At 38.8% G+C, this 22,372-nt stretch overlaps 1 protein-coding gene across 3 annotated transcripts in view; it reads left to right on the top strand.

The window, feature by feature from the left end:
• The window catches only part of TPST1 (tyrosylprotein sulfotransferase 1), a 168,167-nt gene that overhangs the window by 51,217 nt on the left and 94,578 nt on the right, over positions 1–22,372 (top strand). For all 3 annotated transcript variants that reach the window (XM_034670043.1, XM_034670044.1, XM_034670041.1), the window contains exon 2: positions 1,481–2,426. In XM_034670043.1, the coding sequence (XP_034525934.1) occupies positions 1,582–2,426 (845 nt within the window). In that variant the 5' untranslated portion in view covers positions 1,481–1,581. The remainder of the gene's footprint in view (positions 1–1,480; positions 2,427–22,372) is intronic.

The raw sequence follows: 22,372 nt of genomic DNA, 5'->3' as shown, positions 1-22,372 counted from the left end.
CTTTAATCAGAGTCTGTTGATTTACTTTTTTATTTAATTGTTAATCATATCTAAAAAATGGCTTCCCAGCAACATCTAGACCAAACTAGTGTTTGGTGTTTGACAAACACTGGGCTCTATAGCATACCCAAGTTGACATATAAAATTAACCATCACACCTCCTCACTGAGGATTCAGGGTACATTTTTTTAGTCTAGGTGTAGTCTGATTGCTGCGTGCTTCATTGTGTGTATCCTTGCTCTGCAGCTAAACTAGTGTTTCCATAATAGGTGCATTTTACAGTTACATATAATGTGTATATTTTACATAGTATATATGTTTTGCATACATGCCTTTGCTTCTGCACATCCACATTTTTGGTCATGTCTATCTTCAGCTTAGAAAACTGTGTGTCTAAATCTTACCTGTCCTTCTGAAGACTAGATCACAGACACACATGCATCATTGTCTTCGCACACTGTTCACCAGCTCTCCTGAACAACTGGTCACCTGAATATGCGCTGTTCTGTCATGTCATTGTGCACAGGAACTCGCACACAAGTTCCTGCTGCTTAAACTACCCCTCCCCCTTATTTTCTAGGAGGCTTTTATAGCTTCCTCTGGCAGACTTACGTGCTTCTTTTCATTATACTCATTGTCCCGTTGGCTCATTTCTACTAAGGCACAGATTGTATTTTGTCATTGTTTGCATATCTGTCTGTCCGTGAGACTTTGTTTCCTGAGAGCAGGAGTCACTGCACTGCTGTCTTTTTCAAAGCTCATCCTCAGCCAAGCCCAGGTATCTGGCCTGTAGTATCTAAATAAATAACTTGCGGGATAAATAAACTAAATCTTTGTTAAAGTTTTGGGAGTCGTATATTTCTTCTGCAATTTGTCTTTCGGGTAGAATGTAGAGATAATGACTTCTTAGGGGTGAAGCAAAGCTGAGTATCAGTGATGAGCCTTGGGTTAGACTCCAAACATACTTGGGCATATTAAATATTTTCATGACTCACTGATAGAAATAGTTTTATTTTTCCATTCTCTGCAAGGTACATGGCTTCAGAATTGTTAAATTAAGAAAAGCTGTTTCTGGGGCGCCTGGGTGGCACAGCGGTTAAGCGTCTGCCTTCGGCTCAGGGCATGATCCCGGCGTTATGGGATCGAGCCCCACATCAGGCTCCTCCGCTATGAGCCTGCTTCCTTCCTCTCCCACTTCCCCTGCTTGTGTTCCCTCTCTCGCTGGCTGTCTCTATCTCTGTCGAATAAATAAATAAATAAATCTTAAAAAAAAAAAAGCTGTTTCTGATTAGAAATGATTTCTTTTTGCTTGCATTTGCGTATACTTGTGTTCTAAGAATATCACAGTATCTAAGACTGCTTCAGCTTCTTTCTAGCTAAAATGTAATGGTGGTCACTGATGACTAAGTTGTAAACAATCTTTTTTTTGGGTAAACAGTCTTAATGGGATGATAAAATAATTTTTTTCTTTTCCCATTAGATGTTGCTCCTCTTTCTGCAGTAGAATCTCCATGGCCTGAGCATTTTCTGAAAATTATTTCGAGCAGACTGTCTGTTTAATAACAAGATAACCACATCAAGATGGTTGGAAAACTGAAGCAGAACTTACTATTGGCATGTCTGGTGATTAGTTCTGTGACTGTGTTTTACTTGGGCCAACACGCCATGGAATGCCATCACCGAATAGAAGAACGTAGCCAGCCCCTCAAATTGGAGAGCACAGAGACCACTGTGCGAACTGGCCTGGACATCAAAGCCAATAAAACCTTTGCCTATCACAAAGATATGCCTTTAATATTTATTGGAGGTGTGCCTCGGAGTGGAACGACACTCATGAGGGCCATGCTAGATGCACACCCTGATATTCGCTGTGGAGAGGAAACCAGGGTGATTCCCCGCATCCTCGCCCTGAAGCAGATGTGGTCACGGTCAAGTAAAGAGAAAATACGCTTGGATGAGGCTGGCGTCACCGATGAAGTGCTGGATTCTGCCATGCAAGCCTTCCTACTAGAAATTATTGTTAAGCATGGGGAACCAGCTCCTTATTTATGTAATAAAGATCCTTTTGCCCTGAAATCCTTAACTTACCTTGCTAGGTTATTCCCCAATGCCAAATTTCTCCTGATGGTCCGAGATGGCCGGGCATCAGTACATTCAATGATTTCTCGGAAAGTTACTATAGCTGGGTTTGACCTGAACAGCTATAGAGACTGTTTGACCAAGTGGAATCGTGCCATAGAGACCATGTATAACCAGTGTATGGAGGTTGGCTATAAAAAATGCATGTTAGTTCACTATGAGCAACTTGTCTTGCATCCGGAACGGTGGATGAGAACACTCCTAAAGTTCCTTCATATTCCGTGGAACCACTCAGTATTACATCATGAGGAGATGATTGGGAAAGCCGGAGGAGTATCTCTGTCAAAGTGAGTAGATGTTATTATTATTTTTCTTTACCCTATATACAGGTAATACATATGTGTGTGTGTGTAAACTACAGCTCTTTTTTGGAATAGATATAACTTCATCAATGAGTTTTTAAAAAAATTCTCTAGCCAGTTCATTAGAGACCCTTTCATTTATTTAATTCATTTGTGTATTTATGAATTGTGGCCTTTTTAAATTTTTTGGTGGAAGCAAGCCCAATTTATTGCAGTGAAAGTTCATTTTCACAGACCTCAGACCTTAATGTCCATCATTCAATTTTAGTGACTCCTGATTTCTAATTTCTAGATATTTTTATTAATAAGGATAGTTGGCTTTTGTGTGGATTAAGGTTAATATGAGAAGCATCTCACATGTTGGTAAGCCAATGGTGAATTCAAAGCATTTAGGAATTTTTAGTGATAGAGAAAAATAAAGACTATCTAACCCAGTTCCTTCATTTTACAGGTAGGAAGACTGAATCAGAAAGTAAAAATGATTCACTCAAATTTAGATGGAAAGGTCAGAATTAGAATCCATGCCTTGGTCTCAGTGGGCTAGTGCTGTTTTCCATGACATTTTATAACATGTAGTACTTTTGTCATCTGATGAATCTTGATTTTTACAAAAGGGTAGAGAGCTCCACAATTTGGAAGCTTAATCCATAATCCATATAGGAAGTTCCTTAGATTCAAATACTTCTAAAACCATTGCATTTTTCCCCTTTCTTATGAAATGGTGACTGGGGTGCCCTGACTTGATCTGACAATGTGATTTGATGACTTATATACCTAGAATAAGGATATAAAAATGAAACTACTGTTAAATTCAGGTAGCATTTCCTTATGGGGAAAGGTTGGGTGTAAGTAAGTTTTATTTTATTTTTTTTTTCATTTATAAAAGTACTATGTACCCCCTGTAAAAAAAAGAAAGAAAAGATAAAACCGTGTACTTCTCCCTTAGGTACCCTGCTTCCTCTTATGAAGGAATGTCTTCTTGATTTCTTTTTTCAGTGTATAGAACTTGTACAGTGAGTATTGATTCCTGATGTAGATAATTTGAAAGGAACCGGTGCGTTTCTGCATTTAGCTTGCAGGGTATTGATTATAAATTATTAGGTATTATCACTCTACTGGCTCTGGGTTATTTTTATTGATTCAAAGAAAATTATAGCCCTAGCCGCTGGCATCATAGTTCATTGTTCTTTCCAGATAATAGACCATAACTAATTTCTAATCACCTGTATTCCTAGGTAAGCATTTCAGTCTGTGTGCTTGTATGTTGGCCCAGATATTCTCATGCTGGTTCCTTCAGGTGGTATAAAATAAGCCTGTTAGACCCTCCCTCCCCATCCCCAGTCTGTCCAAGTAGGGATTAAGGAGATCATGCTCAAGGTAAAGCCCCAGTTTGGGGCCCTTCCGGACAGAGTTGCTAAGATCATTCCTGTACATTACTATTGGTGGTCATAGCATTTATTTCTCTTGGGTATATACCAATGAGTAGAATTGCTGGATCGTAGGGTGGATCTGTATCTCTATATTTGCATGTCCTTAACAGATACTTGTTTTCCACAGTGGCCGTACCGTTAGTGTATGGCTATACTATACAGGAATGTGTTCTAGTTGCTTTGCATCTTTGCCCACACTGGGTATTCTGAGTCCTTTTATTTTATTTATTATTTTTTTTAAAGATTTTATTTTATTTATTTGACAGAGATAGAGACAGCCAGCGAGAGAGGGAACACAAGCAGGGGGAGTGGGAGAGGAAGAAGCAGGCTCATAGCAGAGGAGCCTGATGTGGGGCTCGATCCCGCAACGCTGGGATCACGCCCTGAGCCGAAGGCAGACGCTTAACCGCTGTGCCACCCAGGCGCCCCTCTGAGTCCTTTTAATTTTCGGGCAGGTACAAGTATTTTTTTTAAACCTAAAAATGAAACAAAATAACATTTGAGCTCTTTTTTGAAACAAATCTTCCCAGAATTCCAGTATAAAACAGATAAAAGCAGAGCTACATGGGTTGAGGCAGGCCTAATCTGGGCTGTACTGTGTCTTTTGAGACTGAGTCCCTGCTCTCAGAGCAATTGGGAGATAAAGCAGAAACATACAATTATTCCGTTAATAATTACCAAGTTGGAAATATTCCATGTTAGTTGAGAGTCATGACCATAAGGAATTCATAGCCCAGAGTCAATCATCTGTGTGCTCTGCTTTGCTTTCCATAAATATTTTTATCCTGGGAAAATTGTTTAAAATAAGTATTTTAATACTTATTGTGGTATTGTTTAGTAGTAAAATACTGAAAATATTTAGGTGGTTTTGAAGGCTTGAAGATATCACCAGATGGCTCAGGAATATATGCGGAAATTGTTGAAGACAGTGATAAGGAAAGTTTTCACAGTTCTACCTGCCCTGTTTTATTAACTATGAAAGTTAAGCTTTTTTTGCCGTGCTTAGGAATTTTCAGTTACTTTCAATCAGAGAGGTACCTCTTGCCTCCCTGGTCAGTTCCAGTTACAGTGGGAGCATAAGGTAATCACCTGCTAGCATATGTAAGAGTTTCTCCATGAAAGAATTTGGTGGAAGAAAGCATTTTTTCATTCTGGGGTGGTTCAGGGAATCTTCATTAGAGACTACTGTATATAAGCCAAGCTTTCTTTAAAACTGAAAATAAGGGGCACCTGGGTGGCTCAGTCATTAAGCATCTGCCTTCAGCTCAGGGCATGATCCCAGGGTCCTGGGATCGAGCCCCGCATTGGGCTCCCTGCTCCGGTGGGAGCCTGCTTCTTCCTCTCCCACTCCCCGTGCTTGTGTTCCCTCTGTCACTGGCTGTCTCTCTCTCTGTCAAATAAATAAATAAAATCTTAAAAAAAAAAACTGAAAATAAAAGCAAAGTTTTTAATGAGTGGGGAAGGGATAAAAACAGATTGCTTTGGCTGGCTGATAAGTCTGGTTCTGTATTAAGGTACAACTATAGAATTTTAGGTGCAATATTTATCCTTGATGTTTTTAGATAGTCATTTCAAGTTCAAGTAGTAGAGCTAGTTTCTCCAGTGATTGAAGTTGTAACTTTAATGTCTTGAATGCTGTCTAACAAATTATTCACCCACACTCTTCAACTTCATGTTGAATACGATGGCTCCAAAAATGATACAGAACTCACTGATCTCTTTATTTCTTCCGGACTAATAGAGTAGAAAAAAACTGAAGCATTTCTAAATGTCTTTTTGCCTTTATCTTTCAAGAAATATTTGTATAGAAAGGGAGGGGGGATTGCATTTTAAGGAAAATACCTTATGCACATGGGTAGTGTCTCCAAGTGATTGACTATGCAGTAGGATTTTGCTGATCAGAGAATGGTATCTACTGCCTGCCTACTTCTCAAATAATTGGAGTAGGAAATGGAAATAAAGTTTGAGGCTATTTACTTTAACTTTGTCTCATGAATTGTGGAATTTTTGTGGAATTTCAGTCATGTCCATCTGGGAACATTCAGGAAATTACTAGTGTATACAGCATTGTTCCTGCTCTTAAACTCATTAACATACGATGAAATTACCTGGAACAAATAAAAATCATCCGTAACAATAACAAAAGAGTGCACCATGATATACTTAAGAATGGCTAAAATAAAAAAGTGACCTAGGATCAGTAAACAAGTTTACTAGGTGAAAAGAGTAAAGCCAGAAAAACAGAACATTATAATGGTAACCCTTAAACAGAAGCAAGTATAAGAATCACAACTACAATTCAGAGAGCTATCTGCCCTTGGGGCAGAAAAAAGATATACAACTATTAAGCACAAATAGGTTAAAAGGAAAAATACAGTAGCAGTAGTAAGTACAAGAGAACAAATAAGAATACAATAATTGACACTCTGAAGCTTCTAGTAAGTTAAAGCAGAAAGAAAACGATCCAGAACAAAGAAAGTATTAACAAAAATACAACTGAGTAAAATTTAAAGATCTAATTGGCTTTATTTGTTAATTCATGAATCAGGCAGTATCCCATCTAGCAAATAGTGGGGGACCCCCAAAGGACTACAGAAAAGGTAAGGTTTTTAAAGGTAGAGAGCCAGTGGAAAAAAGGGAAATTATTAGGAAAGAAACCATTGTTTTAGACAAGGTTGCCCTCCTAAGGGGAATGGCTGGGGTCTATCAGTCAATTTGCTAGTGCTGAGCAGGAAATTCCCATGTTGACTGGTTAAAGGTTACATTTCAGGGGTTGTGAAACTGCAGTTAGATTAGGTGTTAAGACTTTTATTTTCCTTAAAGAACAAAAACCAAGTTTTTTATTTGTTAATTTTTTATATTTGAAGTATTCCTCAGTGACAGTCCTTGGTCTGAGACTCTTTGCCATCATACAACTGCAACCAACCACTTTACGGGGTTTTCCCTCCCTGTCAGTTGTACAGAGGCCTCCCCATTTCCCTACTTCCTTGTTGTCATCAACCTTAATTAGTTTGATTTGATGTTGAGCACAAAGGGCCTCCACCAACTTGACATCACAGTTGGGTGCAAACACACAAAGATTGGTTTGGTGTTTGTCTTAAGGTTTTGGCAGCTTCGGGAATTCCACCTGGGAGCTCATTGTGGTTGAGGGTGGTCTTCAGTGCCTCTTATAAAGCAGTATTAACAGCCATTATACTTCAGCAGCAGTGACTTCCTCCACCATGCAGCTGAATCTTGAATACGCACAAGCGTCTGCCTCCACACCACTCAGCAGGGGCAGACCAAGAGAGGTATTAAGTCTTGGCTTACTGTCTTGTTTTTTTAAAAGATTATTTATTTATTTATTTGACAGAGAGAGACACAGCCAGGGAGAGAGGGAGCACAAGCAGGGGGAGTGTGAGAGGAAGAAGCAGGCTTCCCAGCAGAGCAGGGAGCCCAATGCAGGGCTCGATCCCAGGACTCTGGGATCACGCCCTGGGCTAAAGGCAGACGCCTAACGACTGAGCCACCCAGGCGCCCCTGGTTTACTGTCTTGGAGCCATAATCCAGGTGACACCGTATTAAGCCTGTGGTTTTCTTTTTAAAAAGATAAATAAATAGGTGAAAGCAATCCAAAAAAAAGTTTTTTGGAAGTGGAGATACTCCTAAGTAGAAAGAATAGTTATTTCTATAGTGGAATTTACTTTGGAAATCAAAATTTTTATAGTATCTTACAGAATTAACAGAGAGGGACATAACAAAATATCCACTTGAAAATTTCCTGAAATTTAAGGATAGCAAGAATATTATGAGCAAGTTAAGAGAAAGGCAATATTCATGCAAATTATGATCACTTCTGCAGTGTAAAATTAATAGCATGCAAATTAGGATTACCTGAGCTCTACTAGCTTAGATTAAAATAACCCAGAAGAATTTTATAAATATTACTTTTTTTTGTTTTTGAAAAATTATTTTGTTTGACTTATCCTTTGTGAAGGCTGTAAACCTAGCTTTATAAATCTGGTTGTTAATCAAATACTACCTAAGAGCAGTGCTTTTGTAGTTGTGGAAATCACTGTTCTATTACAAATTATAGGTAGCTGAGAACCTTAGTTGGAGAGGGGTAATTGAATAAACAAGGAATGCAACTGACAGCAAAACAGGTTGCAAAAGGAAAGGAGCAGAGGAAAAATTGTATTTCAGAATGTGTTAGTGAAGAATGAGAAGCAGAACAAGAACATAATTTAATAAAGCACAGTTCATACTTTTCTTGAAGAAGATGGCATTTGATGGCAAAAAAACAGAAGTTGGGTGTGAGATCATTTATTAATTTAGACCAGGTGTCTTTGCAAAAAACAGAGACCCCAAATAGCCATGGTTTTAAACAAAATAGTGGCTGTTATACAAAAGAAGGCAGACCGAGGCCAGTTTAGAAGCTCTGCAGTCATCTAGCATTTAGACTGCTCCCAGTTTTTGGCTCCATCAGCTCCGTGGTCTAAGTTGGAGCTCCACTTACATCATCTATCTCCTAAGTAGTAGGGTGGGGGTAGTGTGGGCATATAAGAAGGGGCATTTCGTGTATTTTTAGGACATTTCCCTTGAGTTCCCTTCATTCCTTTACTTTCCAGGTAGCCCTTCTTGCATTCTACTAGCTATCACATAGTCTTATAGCCCTATATAAAAGGCTAGGGAATGTAATTTTTATTCTAAGTGACCATGTCCCCAACTGAGAGTTGGTTTTCTTTTACGAAGAGGTATGGGCTAGATATTGGGATAGGCAGATAGCAGTCTCTGCTACTTCACTGAGTATGTCCTGTGTGCCAGAGTGTCTGTGTCCTAAAGCTACACATGATCTAATGGAAGGCACAGATTCATATACAATACAATGCTAAGTATTATGGGAAACCAAGAAGAGGTAATCTGGGGTGTTCAGGAAGACCTTCCTGGACAATGTGGTATCAGACTGAGAAATAAAGCAGTGTTTCTTGATCTTAGCACTATTGACATTTTGGGCCAGATAATTCTTTGTTGTGGGGGCTGTCCTATACATTGTGGGATGTTTAACAACATCCCTGGCCTCTATAGATGCCAGTAGCAAACACCCTCCCCACTCTTGCAACAATCAAAAATGTTTCCAGACATTGCCAAATGCCCCCTGGGGGAACAAAATGCTCCCCTTCTCCCCTCCTGTTGAGAATCATTGACCTAAATTAGGGATAAGTAGCTCAACAGATAAAGGGAAGAGCATCCAGTTCTGACTTGTAGGATAATGTACTCCTTGGGTGACCCATGGCTAGAGTGCTGTAGTTATTCCTTGACTGTCCAGAATGTCTTTGCCTTCCTTAGCCAAATGAGCCATCAAGAGATATTACTCCTAGGAACAGCCAGTGTCTAACTCTAGTCCTACAGCATCCAAAAAGAAGAGATGGGATGGCAGGCTTCTTGTGACATGACTGCTGGCCCAACCTAGGGGCACAAAAGGACCTAGGGAACAACTAGGCCCTGTTACATCTGATTTATGGACCCTACCCTTCCACCATGTAGTGAAAGTCACCCAAGCTCAGTCCCACCGGGGCCCAGAATGTGGCATTTGTTTTCCATAGCCTAATGTAATTTTTTTTAAAAGACTTTATTTACTTATTTGACACAGATCGAGAGACAGCCAGCGAGAGAGGGAACACAAGCAAGGGGAGTGGGAGAGGAAGAAGCAGGCTTCCCAGCGGAGCAGGGAGCCCGATGCGGGGCTCGATCCCAGAACCCTGGGATCACGCCCTGAGCCAAAGGCAGACGCTTAACGACTGAGCTACCTAGGCGCCCCTTTAAAATGTAAAGTAAAATAACATAAAACCAGGAAGGAGTCGTTTGGAAGTTACAATATGGACAAATTCACAAAGATGAGAAGCATCTCATAAAATGTGGTATTTATGAGGAACTATGGGAAGTTTGGTGTTTCTAACTAGAAAGTTCATTTCTAGGCAGGAAGTAGTGGGAAATAAAGCTTGAGAGAGTTGATGGGAATTGATGGTGACCAGGCTTTGGAGGGTCTTTATAGTTTATGTGAAAGATCTTGAATTTTATCCTGTAGATCAGTTGTTTGCAAACTTCTGTTATTGTGGAACACTCATTCCAAATGAAATCTCATAAGGAACCTTGGTATCTAACGTACTCAGAAGTGGAGAGGCATTGGTTGAGGCAACATTTAATTTTGCTTGGATTTAACAAAACTGAAGTGAAACTCATGGAATTGTAAAGTTTTGTTTTTTAAAAGAAATAAATTGACAAGGTGCCTGGGTGGCTCAGTCAGTTAAGCATCTGACTCTTGATTTCAGCTCAGATCATGATCTCAGGGTTGTGAGATTAAGCCCCCTATCAGGCTCTGCATTCAGCAGGGAGTCTGCTTGGGGGTCTCTCTTCCTCTCCCTTTGCACCTCCCCCAACACACATGCACACTCTTTTTCTTTCTCTCAAATAAATAAATAAATCTTAAAAAAATTGATTATGACATCCTCCAAAATTTATAGAAATGATAACAGATATTAAGTGATTAGGATTATAATGGTTTCTAAGAACACTTAGTTTTAATAGGTATAAGTTTGACTTCATTAAAAAAAATTCAACTGAGTAAATTTGAAGATCTAATTGGCTTTATTAAATGATTCATGAATCAGGCAGCATCCCATCTAGCAAGTAGAGTGGAGCTTCATGAGCTAAATAGGAGGAAGGCTTTTAAAGGCAGAGAGAGGGCATAAAATTAAAAAAAAAAAAAAAAAAAGGAATTTATTAGCAAGGAATGCGTTGTTTAGGCAAGGTTGCCTTCCTGAGGGGAGTGGAAAGGGTCTATCAGTAAATTCCCAGTATTGACTAGGAAATTCTGTGTCAACTGGTGAAAGGTTACGTTCCTGGTGGTTTGAAGCTGCAGTTAGATTAGGTATTAAGTCTTGGTTTCCTGACTTGGGCTTTAACCTAAGTGACACCGTTTTGGGCTCTCAGCTGCCACTCTGTAGTTCCAGCAGCTTTTGTTGATCCTTTGTGTGGCATTCACAGGTCATAACATTTTGCTTTATGTGCTCACCTAAGAGATAATCAAGGGCTGTTCTGTTATCCAGAACAGCTTTGGCCAGAGTCTGAAGATACCTTTGTTGAGTAGCTGTTGCTTCAGTAGCAGATTCTGCAACAATTTCAAGGAGTAAGAAGTTCCTGATCATAGCCTTTTTTATGTTCATCCCTAACAGAGGAAATAGGTACCTGTCAAAAAGAGTGAATCTTGAATCCTGCAAGCCTCCTGGGTAGGTCCTCTTAACTCATGATGTAAATTCAGGGGAGTCGACCAGTAAGTTGTCTTATTTTGCTTGTAAAAAGTTAGGGCCATAGTTAGATTTTCTTCTAGCCTGAAATAAAAGGTTGCTCTAAATTCCAGAGGTTGGCACCCTTATCAGTGGCCTGAGAGGTAAAGGCATTATTTTTCCAGGCCAGTGGCAGAGTAAAGGAAAGGAAAAGGAGAAAGGGTTTCATGTTCTTTTATTTTTTATTTTTTAAAAGATTTTATTTATTTATTCGACAGAGATAGAGACAGCCAGTGAGAGAGGGAACACAAGCAGGGGGAGTGGGAGAGGAAGAAGCAGGCTCCTAGCGGAGGAGCCTGATGTGGGGCTCGATCCCATAACGCCGGGATCACGCCCTGAGCCGAAGGCAGACGCTTAACCGCTGTGCCGCCCAGGCACCCCTCATGTTCTTTTAAAGTAGGAGTCTTGATCCATCGTCTTGGGTGGAAGCAGTCTGCCTTGACGTCAGATACTTCTCTTCCTCGTAATTTGATTTGGAGGTCTCCAGTGTCTGTACAGGGCTAAGGGTCATGTGGAGCCTTTCACTGGGTGATGTGTACTCAAGGCTTAACACCTAATTTTGCAGAGCAGTCTCAGTGGCCAGGAGCAGTTGGTAAGGTTCTTTCCAATGGGGCTCAAGAGCTGTTTTTCTCTCATGTTTCCAAAATGCCTAATCAGTTCTAAACTGTGACCTTTGAATTGGGATCCAGATAGATTTCTTTAACCTGTTGATGATAGGCTTGAACATAAGACATTAGGGGCTTACAGTAGTTTGTGCTTTCAGAAGATAACAAGGGATCAGCAGAAGGTTGTATATTGATGGAATTCCAGGAAATTTGCAGGGTTTTTGTTGAGGTTTGTATGATCTGCCCAGTGAAGTGGGTGCCTCAATCACTGGAGATTATGGAAGTTATATCCCAAGTGGGAAATGCAATTTTCTAACTTCCCCCCCCCCCCACTGTGAGGGCATCAGCCTTGTGGCAGGGAAAGGCTTTAACCTATCTGGAAAACATACATACAATAACAAGGACATATTGATAACCCATACGAAATGGCAGTTGAATAAAATCTAGCTGTAGGTGTTCAAAGGGTCCCAGCGGGAGGAGGTCTGAGGCCTCTAGAGACAAAAACAGTTTTTTCAGGATTATAGACATGACAAGTCAGACATTGCTGATAGACTTTCTACAATTTTATAAGTTTCCCCACCAATGTCTGTTTATAATTTGAGTCATCTTAAATGCACCATGGTGGGTGAAAGAATACAAAAACCAAAAAATGGGTTTTGTCAGAGAGCTAAGAAGAGCCAAACAGCTGTCTTGGTTTTCCCATAGCTCGGGCTGTTCATTTGTAGCCATTTTTGTCCATCTTAATTTCCTGATTCAGGAGCGTACTGTTGTCTTGTTACAACAAGGGGCCATTTTTTGCAGAAGCTGAATGGACTTTATCCACGTCACAGTCTTTACAGTGTCTGTAGCTATTGCTTTGCATGAAAGTCAATTTGATCACACATTAAAATTTCCTTCCAAAGATTTATTTACCACAAACCTTTTTTACATTCAGATTTTGTTCAGTTTCCCTCTTTAAATAACCAGTTTCAAAAATAAGTAACTAAATAACCAGTTTCATTTTAGGACAAAATTACTTTCTTTCATTTCAACAAAAATGTTATTTCTGTTTTTCAGACTTTTTCTTAATCAAAAACACACACATCCTACTCTCCTTTCATGCAGAGTTGTTTTCCTTATTATTTCCAGTAGTCTTAATTACATTAGAATTCTTAATTCTTGGAAACCGTAACTTCTAGTGAAAGCCAATAAGTAAGCAATCATGAACTGTTATGTTAGCATTCTTTAGATTTGCAAATTTATGAATATATTTTATAATTTTTAGAAACATGCGCCTTTTTCATTTTTCCAGTGTAGCACTAACACATCCAGATATCTTTTAGTTTCTCTGTAATAAGAACCTCAAAGTAGTTAATCTTCAGTAATTAATGTTATAGTATTTTATCTTATTTGGAAATGACCTAGATATTTAAAGAATTTAACTTATCATTTAACCTAATTTAGCAAAACTTTAAGGTTTTAGGTTACCAAAAAGATTTGGGAGAACTATTTAGGTAGACATAAATATTGCTGAAAATTCCATTATAAACTTTTGTCTTGCTTACATTTACTTTTTAAAAATAAATATGTTTAGATTACCTACAAAACTTCATTAAACATTAGACAGTCAGCCATTATCCCAAGCTATTTTTTAAAGTACTTTATTTATTTATAAAGATTTTATTTATTTGTCCGATAGAAAGAGAGAGCGAGAGAGCACGCACAAGCAGGGGGAGTGGCAGGCAGAGGGAGAAGCAGGCTCCCTGCTGATCATGACCTGAGCCGAAGGCAGACACTTAACTGACTGAGCCACCCAGGTGTTCCTCATTATTCCAAGCTATTATTTTTTTGTTGGTAGATCTTGTAAGAGATAATATGAATTTATTTGGCTAATAAACTTCGGTAGAATAAACGTTTTCTTTCTATTTGGTGTTATAACTCTAAACACTTCTGTTTTCATTAAACCATCAACCTTAAAATAGCTTTTATATAGGATATTTTTTTCAGATTACATGAACTTGAAAAACATTTGGGTTAGTTTCTGTCTTTTTCAAAGTTTTACGATGCCCAATGCTTATAAGCACTTGTCTTCAAACCAGATATTAGAGCCCTTCACAAATTAATTTTAGCAATACTATCCAGAGGCTGCATAATATCTCACATTTATAATATACACACAAACAGATAAATGTAAAGACCTTATAATTACTAATATTTGTGGAGATTTTTAAGATTTGTATTTGTCCCTGGAATTAAGGAGACTGCTAGAGCCTAGGAGCCAACCCTTTCAGCAGTTTGCATTTTAAAAAGACCTTTTCCCCTTTCTTTCTTCCTTTAGAGTCAGGGTGATTGTGAGCTGTGTTTATAACTCCAAGGGACTGAAGGAATTTAAGTTTCTCCAAGATGGACTTTGCTTTCCTAAGGCCAGTAATTTACAAGCCTTTTGAGATAAATAAGGGAGTTTGAGGATTGGTGAGGTAGGTGGATGCTGAATTGCCTCTAGAGCTGTCAAAAAATTTGCAAGATTAGGACAGTTGCTTTCAATTCCTCAGTGAATTGGGTTGTAACTTAAATGACATCATCATACATTGATCCACCTATCCAACTACATTATTCTCAATTGGTTTCTTTCCCTCTGGGTACAGAGTTTTAATTTTAAATATTTCTGGTAGTACTGAATAACCCTGCTTGGGTATAGGGGCCCCAAAGAGGGTGAAGAATATTACCTTCCCAAAATCTAGTCACTTACAAAGATTGCCTTAAAAAAGAGCCAAAAACTTGCATGTCCCAGGTAGGCAAAAACCCAAGCTCAGTTGTGTAAGTAAGAAGACAATTGCTATCCTGGAGAGAGAAAGGATCAATAAACAATGGGTTTGGATTTGGAAGGGAAGGGATAATGTGCAATTTTATTTTCCTCCCTCAACTGGGCACTACAGACAGATTCAGAAGAAAGGATTCTGATAAGAATTTTCACCCTTCACTGGCTTCTGTCAGTTTTTCTGTGATCCCCTCTGCAGACTCTGGTATCTACCAGAGTTTACCCTTGTTTGTTTAAAGAAATAATGTAGCAGTTTACCAGTAAACTCATCAGTTTCATCAACTTCGAGGGGGCCTATATGGGGCCCTCCTTTGAAGCTAGATATGGGGTTATCTGTAAGGTCATAAATTTGGAAGACTGTTGTTAATGGTCATGTAGTCTTTTCAGAGTAGAAAAAAAATTCAGACAGAGAAATAGTAGAATGAGTACTCAGGAGGAAAGAGGGAGCTGTGGAAGTTATAGTCCTGTTTTAGGTCCCTCACATTAATTTTTCTATTGGCTTTTGCAATGAATTTTTCAATGAAACTACTTTGGAATTGGAAGCCTCTGCTTGCCAGTTAAAATAGGTATCCCATTTTGTTTAATTTGGGAACCCTTGCTTTCAGGTGTGCTTCTTAAATGATCTCATCTAATTGGAACGTTCCCTATCACAGCCATTGTAATTCTAGGTTGTTTTTGGTAAAATTCTGCCATTTCTGTATATATTTAGTGCACCCAGCTCCATAGTTTTTATTTATTTATTATTTTAAAAATGGATTTAATTTAACTTATTTATTTGACAGAGAGAGAGGGAACAGGGGGAGCAGGGAGCCCAGTGCGGGGCTCGATCCCAGGACCCTGGGACCATGACCTGAGCCAAAGGCAGCCACGTAACCGACTGAGCCACCCAGGCACCCCCCCAGCTCCATCGTTTTTGGACATAAAATAAGCAGATGTGCCAGAAGGTGGTATATATTGGACCTCAGTAGCTAAGCCTTTGTTACACAAAACCAGACAAACAAACATACCGGGAGTAACCAAAAGATGTTACTGTGGGCTGGTTAAGAGAAGGTCTTGTAGACCACCAGCACTAAACCAGGAGACTCTAGTAAATGGGGATTTCAGACTGGAACTTTGGGGAAGGAATTCCAGTGTGGAATTGTGGACTGGGCTGTGAACAAGGCTGAAGACTGGTGCTCTGCTGAGAGCCCCCTGTCAGTATAGACTGACCTGTTAACCCTGGACTGGAAAGCCAGTTAGATCGGAAGATGCAAAAGAGCAGAATCAAACCATGAAGGACTTACCAGTGGCCCTTAGAAACGGCAAGAAAGACAGTGAACTCAAAAGGGTTTGCAGGGCACCAGGCCTGTGTTTTTCATTGTTCCTAAATGCTGTCAGAGGTTTGCTTTGGATCTCACTGCTGCCACCAAATCTGTTAAAAGACAAAATTCAATTGAGTAAATTTGAAGATCTTACCGGCTTTTTAAAAATGATTCATGAATCGAACAGCATCCCATCTAACAAGTAGAGGGTAGCTCCACTGAGCTACGCAAGAGGAAGGTTTTTAAAGGCAGAGAGAGGGCATTAAAAAAAGAAGAAAGGAATTTATTAGCAAGGAATGCATTACTTAGAGAAGGTTACTTTCCTAAGGGGAGTGGAAAGGGTCTTTCAGTAAATTCCTAGCAGTGACAGGAAGTTCTATGTTGACTGGTTAAAGGTTACATTTCTGGCAGGTTGCAACTGCAATTAGATTAAGTATTAAGTCTTGGTTTTACACCATTTGGGGCAGTGTTTTTCTTTTTAACAACTTTTTAGGGTATAAAACAGAGACGGTCTCTCTGGCATAAATTAAAAAAAAAAGATTTAAAATGTAAACCTGTTTGGAAATGTATTTTTAAGATGAAGCATAGGGGAAATTTGATTTGTAAATAGAGTAACCTATGAAATTGATTAATTTTTGTCAAAGAAAAAAAAACAAGTATATCATAGATAATACCTAGTGCCTATTCAGATACTATTGTCTTCTCCCTTTTCTGAATTCAGAATATCATGGTCCTCTCCCTCTTCTGAATTACTTGACTAATAAAGGATAATTTCATTATTTTTGAAAACATTACATTCCATCATTGCTCAAAATCATCTTATCAAACATCAGCCATTATATTAGAATCACTTCAAGGACTTTGAAAAGAGCCAGGGTTTCTTTCTTTTTTTTTAAATAGACTCCACACTCAGCGTGGAGCCCATTGTGGGGCTTGAACTCACAGCCCTGAGATCAAGACTTAGATGCTTAATCATCTGAGCCACGCAGGTGCCCCTAAGATACCAGAGTTTCTGATTCAGATCTGTGACAAGTTCAAGAATTTGCGTTTGTAACAGTTTCTGAAGTAATGCTGATGTCCTGGTGTGCAGATTTCACTTTGGAAATCACTGCCTCAAAATCATGCTACATTTTATGTTATAGGCTTCATATGCAGACTCTGACTTTTTCGCCCCTTCCTCTCTGGGCCCCAACTACACTGAACTGATTGTATCTACTCAAATATTCCATACTGCTCATTACATTGCTCCTTTTGCCTGTAGTACCTTTCACTTGCTTGTTCATCTGAGGAACTCAAGTTGTATCGCATCATTCAGTTCAGATTTCCCTTCTCTGAAGATTTCCATTGGGCTTCCTGTGCCTTCGTGAGATGTCTTGGCAAATGGGAAAGAGTTTAGACTTTGAAGCTGATTAGACCTATGTTTAAAACCTTTCACTTGATACTAACTGGTCTTGTAACATTGGATAAACTACTGTCCCTCTCTGTATCTCTGTTTTTTAAACTATAAAGTGGAGAAGATGGTGATGATAAAATAATGATGATATCCAAAATTTACTGAATATTTGTTGTGTGCCAGGCATTGTTAAGCTCTTTACATGCATTATTTCATTTACTTTTCATATTTACCCTTTCACACTTACCCATAGGTACTTTAAAAACCATTTTATAGATAAAGGTCTATACCTCTTGGAGAGGTTAAGGAACTTGTCCGCACTGAGTTGAAACAGGTAAGCTAGGGCATGGGCCCACGTCTTTCTGTCTTTTGAAACTGTACTCTTAACTTCTAGGTTATATTTACCATATGGGGCTTCTGAATATTAAATAAAATAATGAGTGCAAGTGGCTGAACATAGGCTTTAGAGTCAGACAGACAGAGGTTTAAATTCCAGCTCTGTCTTTTATTAGTTGTATGACCTTGGATGCGTTACCTGATTTTGCCTATTCTTAGTTACCTCATCCTCCCCCTTACTTTTCTTATCTTAGAAATTAGGGGCGGTAATAATATCCATTAGGGGTGATAATAATACCTGCTTCATAGGGTTGTTGTGAGGATTAAATTAGAATGACTATTAAGCCTTAGCCCAGTGTGTGACATCAATAAGTGGTCAAAAACGTGAAAAATATTTCAAAACTGAAATATTTTCATTATTATTAGGATGATAATAAAAGTGTCCATTGAGCATGGTGATAATAGTGTTTATCTCATAGAATTGTTGTGAGGATTAAAATAAAATTACTCTAAAGCCCCTAGCACAGCACCTGGCGTGAATGGTACTTAGTATATTATTATTATTAAATACTTGTGCTGTGTTGAAAAAAATAACAACTGGGAAACAACTAACATAGTACTGAGTGCTTCACAGACTTTTGTTAATGTTATCACACATTCTCCTATAGGCTTGTTTAGGGTAGAGATAGTCTTAACTCATGAAATGTTTGTCTAACAAAGCAAATTGGGCACCTGATTTGAACAACCCCAGTGGGGGAAACTGACATGGCAGGTTGGGAATTTAGTATTACAATAGCAGTATTTGAAACTATTTGATGGTGATCCCCAGTCTTTCATTGTCATGTTTTTCCTGTTTTTATTTGCCTGTTTATGAAATTTACGTAAATGGAACCATAGTCTGTTTTCTTCTTCCTTTCATGTGTCCATCTTCTTTCCTTTCTTTCCCCATCCTCCCCTTGCTCCTCCACCTCCTCCTCCTTTTTCTTCACATTATCTTGAGGTTTTTCAGTTTTCAGATGTATAGATGTCATCAGTTTGTTTTTATTGCCACAGTACTGTTCTATGATATAGCTTATTTATACATTTCTACTGTTGATGAACACTTGGATTGTTTTGGTTTGGGCTCTCTGTATTTTTTAAGGTGTCTACTTCAAGAGTTTCTCTGAAATAAACACTTAGGAATGCACTTGGTGGAATCATGGAGGATATGCATTTTCAACTTCACATGGCAGTGCCAATTTTTTTTTTTTTAAGATTTTTATTTTTTTTTATTTATTCGACAGAGATAGAGACAGCCAGTGAGAGAGGGAACACAAGCAGAGGGAGTGGGAGGAAGAAGCAGGCTCACAGCGGAGGAGCCTGATGTGGGGCTCGATCCCATAACGCCGGGATCACGCCCTGAGCCAAAGGCAGACGCTTAACCGCTGTGCCACCCAGGCGCCCCTTATTTATTTATTTTTTATTATATTATGTTAATCACCATACAGTACATCCCCGGATTCCGATGTAAAGTTTGATGCTTCATTAGTTGCGTATAACACCCAGTGCACCATGCAATACGTGCCCTCCTTACTACCCATCACCAGTCTATCCCATTCCCCCACCCCCTCCCCTCTGAAGTCTTCAGTTTGTTTCTCATAGTCCATAGTCTCTCATGTTTCATTCCCCCTTCTGATTACCCCCCTTTTCTTTATCCCTTTCTTCCCCTACCGATCATCCTAGTTCTTATGTTCCATAGATGAGAGAAATCATATGATAATTGTCTTTCTCTGCTTGACTTATTTCACTTAGCATTATCTCCTCCAGTGCCGTCCATGTTGCAGCAAATGTTGAGAATTCGTTCTTTCTGATAGCTGAGTAATATTCCATTGTATATATGGACCACAGCTTCTTAATCCAGTCATCTGTTGAAGGGCATCTCGGCTCCTTCCATGATTTGGCTATTGTGGACAATGCAGCTATGAACATTGGGGTGCATATGGCCCTTCTCTTTACTACGTCTGTATCTTTGGGGTAAACACCCAGTAGTGCAATGGCTGGGTCATAGGGTAGTTCAATTTTTAACTTTTTAAGGGACCTCCACACTGTTTTCCAGAGTGGCTGTACCAACTTGCATTCCCACCAACAATGTAGGAGGGATCCCCTTTCTCCACATCCTCTCCAACAATTGTTGTTTCTTGCCTTGTCTATCTTTGCCATTCTAACTGGCGTAAGGTGGTATCTCAGTGTGGTTTTGATTTGAATTTCCCTGATGACAGTGCCAATTTTTAAAAAAATTTTATTTATTTAAGAGCGAGAGAGCACACAAGCAGGGGGAGGGGGCAGAGGGTCAAGCTGACTCCCTGCTGAACAGGGAACCTGACACAGGGCTCAATTCCAGGACCCTGAGATCATGACATGAGCTGAAGTCAGATGCTTAACTGACTGAGCCACCCAGGTGCCCTGCCAAATTGTTTTCTAAAGAGTTTGCAGTGGTTTACATTGCCACCATCAGAGTATAAAAATTCCCAAGGATCCATATCCATAAGCCTGGCCTTTTTTTAAAGTTAATATTTTAGGGGCGCCTGGGTGGCACAGCGGTTAAGCATCTGCCTTCAGCTCAGGGCATGATCCCGGCGTTATGGGATCGAGCCCCAACATCAGGCTCCTCCACTATGAGCCTGCTTCTTCCTCTCCCACTCCTCCTGCTTGTGTTCCCTCTCTCACTGGCTGTCTCTATCTCTGTCAAATAAATAAATAAAATCTTTAAAAAAAATAAAGTTAATATTTTATGTTTATTTTTCATATATATGTATCTTTCCATATATATGAAAAATAAACATGAATTATAAACACATATATCATATATAAACATATACATATAGATACGTAGTTTTAAACTTATATGTACATCTACACCAAACATTTAAAGAATAAAATAGGGATCACGTAGTGAACAGGACTATAACACATTTTACAACCTTATTTTATTATATAGGACAGCCTGCTTTTTTAATTCTCCAATTGGGTAAGAGTAAATGGTACCTCTCTGTGATTTTAATTTCTAGTTCTCTGATTAAGTGCATTTGAGCACTATACATATATATATATTTTAAATTTTAATTCTAGTAGAGTTAACATACAGTGTTGTATTAGGTTAGGTGAACAATGTAGTGATTCAGTAATTCCATACATCACCTGGTGCTCCTCATGGTAAGTGTACTCTTAATTCCTTTCACCTATTTCACTCATCGCCCCAGCCACCTGCCCTCTGGCAACCATTAATTTGTTATTCACAGTTAGGAGTTTGTTTTTTGGTTTGTCCATTTTTTCCTTTGTTCATTTGTTTTGCTTCTTAAATTCCACATGTGAGTAAAATCATATGGTACTTGCCTTTCTGTGACTACTTCAGTTAGCATTATACCTTCTAGATCTATGTTGATGCAAATGGCAAGAGCTCTTTCTTTTTAATGGCTCAGTAATATCCTATTGAGTGTGTATGTGTGTGTGTGTGTGTGTGTGTGTGTGTATACGCTCATCTTATTTATCCATTTATCAGTTGATGGATAGTGCAGCTGCTTCCATAATTTGGCTATTGTAAATAATGCCGCAATAAACATAAGAGTGCATATATTCTTTTGAATTAGTGTTTTTGTATTCTTTGGGTAAATACCCAATAGTACGAACTCCTGGGTCATATGGTGGTTCTATTCTTAATTTTTTGAGGAACCTCCATACAGTTTTCCACAGTGGCTGTACCAGTTTGCATTCCCACCAATAGTACATGAGGGTTCCTTTTTCTTTACAGCCTCCTGAACATTTGTTGTTTCTAGTGTTTTTTATTCTAGCCATTTTGACAGGTGTGAGGTGATATCTCATTGTGGTTTTGTTTTGCATTTCCCTGATGATGAGTGATGTTGAGCATCTTTTCATTGTCTCCTGGCCATCTGTATGTGTTCTTTGGAGAAATATCTGTTCATGTCTTTGCCCAGTTTTTAATTGGATTATTTGTGTTTTTTTGGTGTTGAGTTATATTAGTTCTTTACATATTTTGGATACTAACTCTTTACCAGATTTGTCATTTGCAAATATCTTCTCCCATTCCATAGGTTGCTTTTTAGTTTGTTGGTTGTTTTTTTCTCTGTGTAGAAGCTTTTTATTTTGATGTAGTCCCAATAGTTTATTTTTGCTTTAGTTTTCTTGCCTCAGGAGACGTATCTAGAAAAATATTGCTATGGCTGATGTCGGAGAAATTAGAGTCTGTCCTCTTTTCTAGGAGTTTTGTGGTTTCGAGTCTTACATTTAGATCTTTAATCCATTTTGAGTTTACTTTTGTATATGGTGTGAGAAAATGGTCCAGTTTCATTCTTTTGCAGGTAGCATCCCAGTTTTCCCAACATCATTTGTTGAAGAGATTATCTTTTTCTCATTGCCATATTCTTTCCTGCTTTTTTGAAGATTGATTGACCATATAATTGTGGGTTTATTTCTAGACTATATTCTGTTCCATTGATCTATGTGTCTGCTTCTGTGTCAGTACTGTACTGTTTTGATTACTGCAGCTTTGTAATATAACCTATAGTCTAGAACTGTGATGCCTTCAGTTTCGCTTTTCTTTTCCAAGGTTGCTTTGGCTATGCAGGGTCTTTTCTGATTCCATACAAATTTTAGGATGGTTTGTTCTAGTTCTGTGAAAAGTGCTGTTGGTGTTTTGATAGGGATTGCATTAAATCTGTAGATTGCTTTGGGTAGTGTAGCCTTTTTAATG

This window comes from Ailuropoda melanoleuca, chromosome 10 (genome assembly GCF_002007445.2).
Source record: "Ailuropoda melanoleuca isolate Jingjing chromosome 10, ASM200744v2, whole genome shotgun sequence".
Classification (NCBI taxonomy): Eukaryota; Metazoa; Chordata; class Mammalia; order Carnivora; family Ursidae; genus Ailuropoda; species Ailuropoda melanoleuca.
The sequence above is the reverse complement of the archived record's forward strand: the minus strand, read 5'-3'. Positions and strand labels throughout refer to the sequence as shown.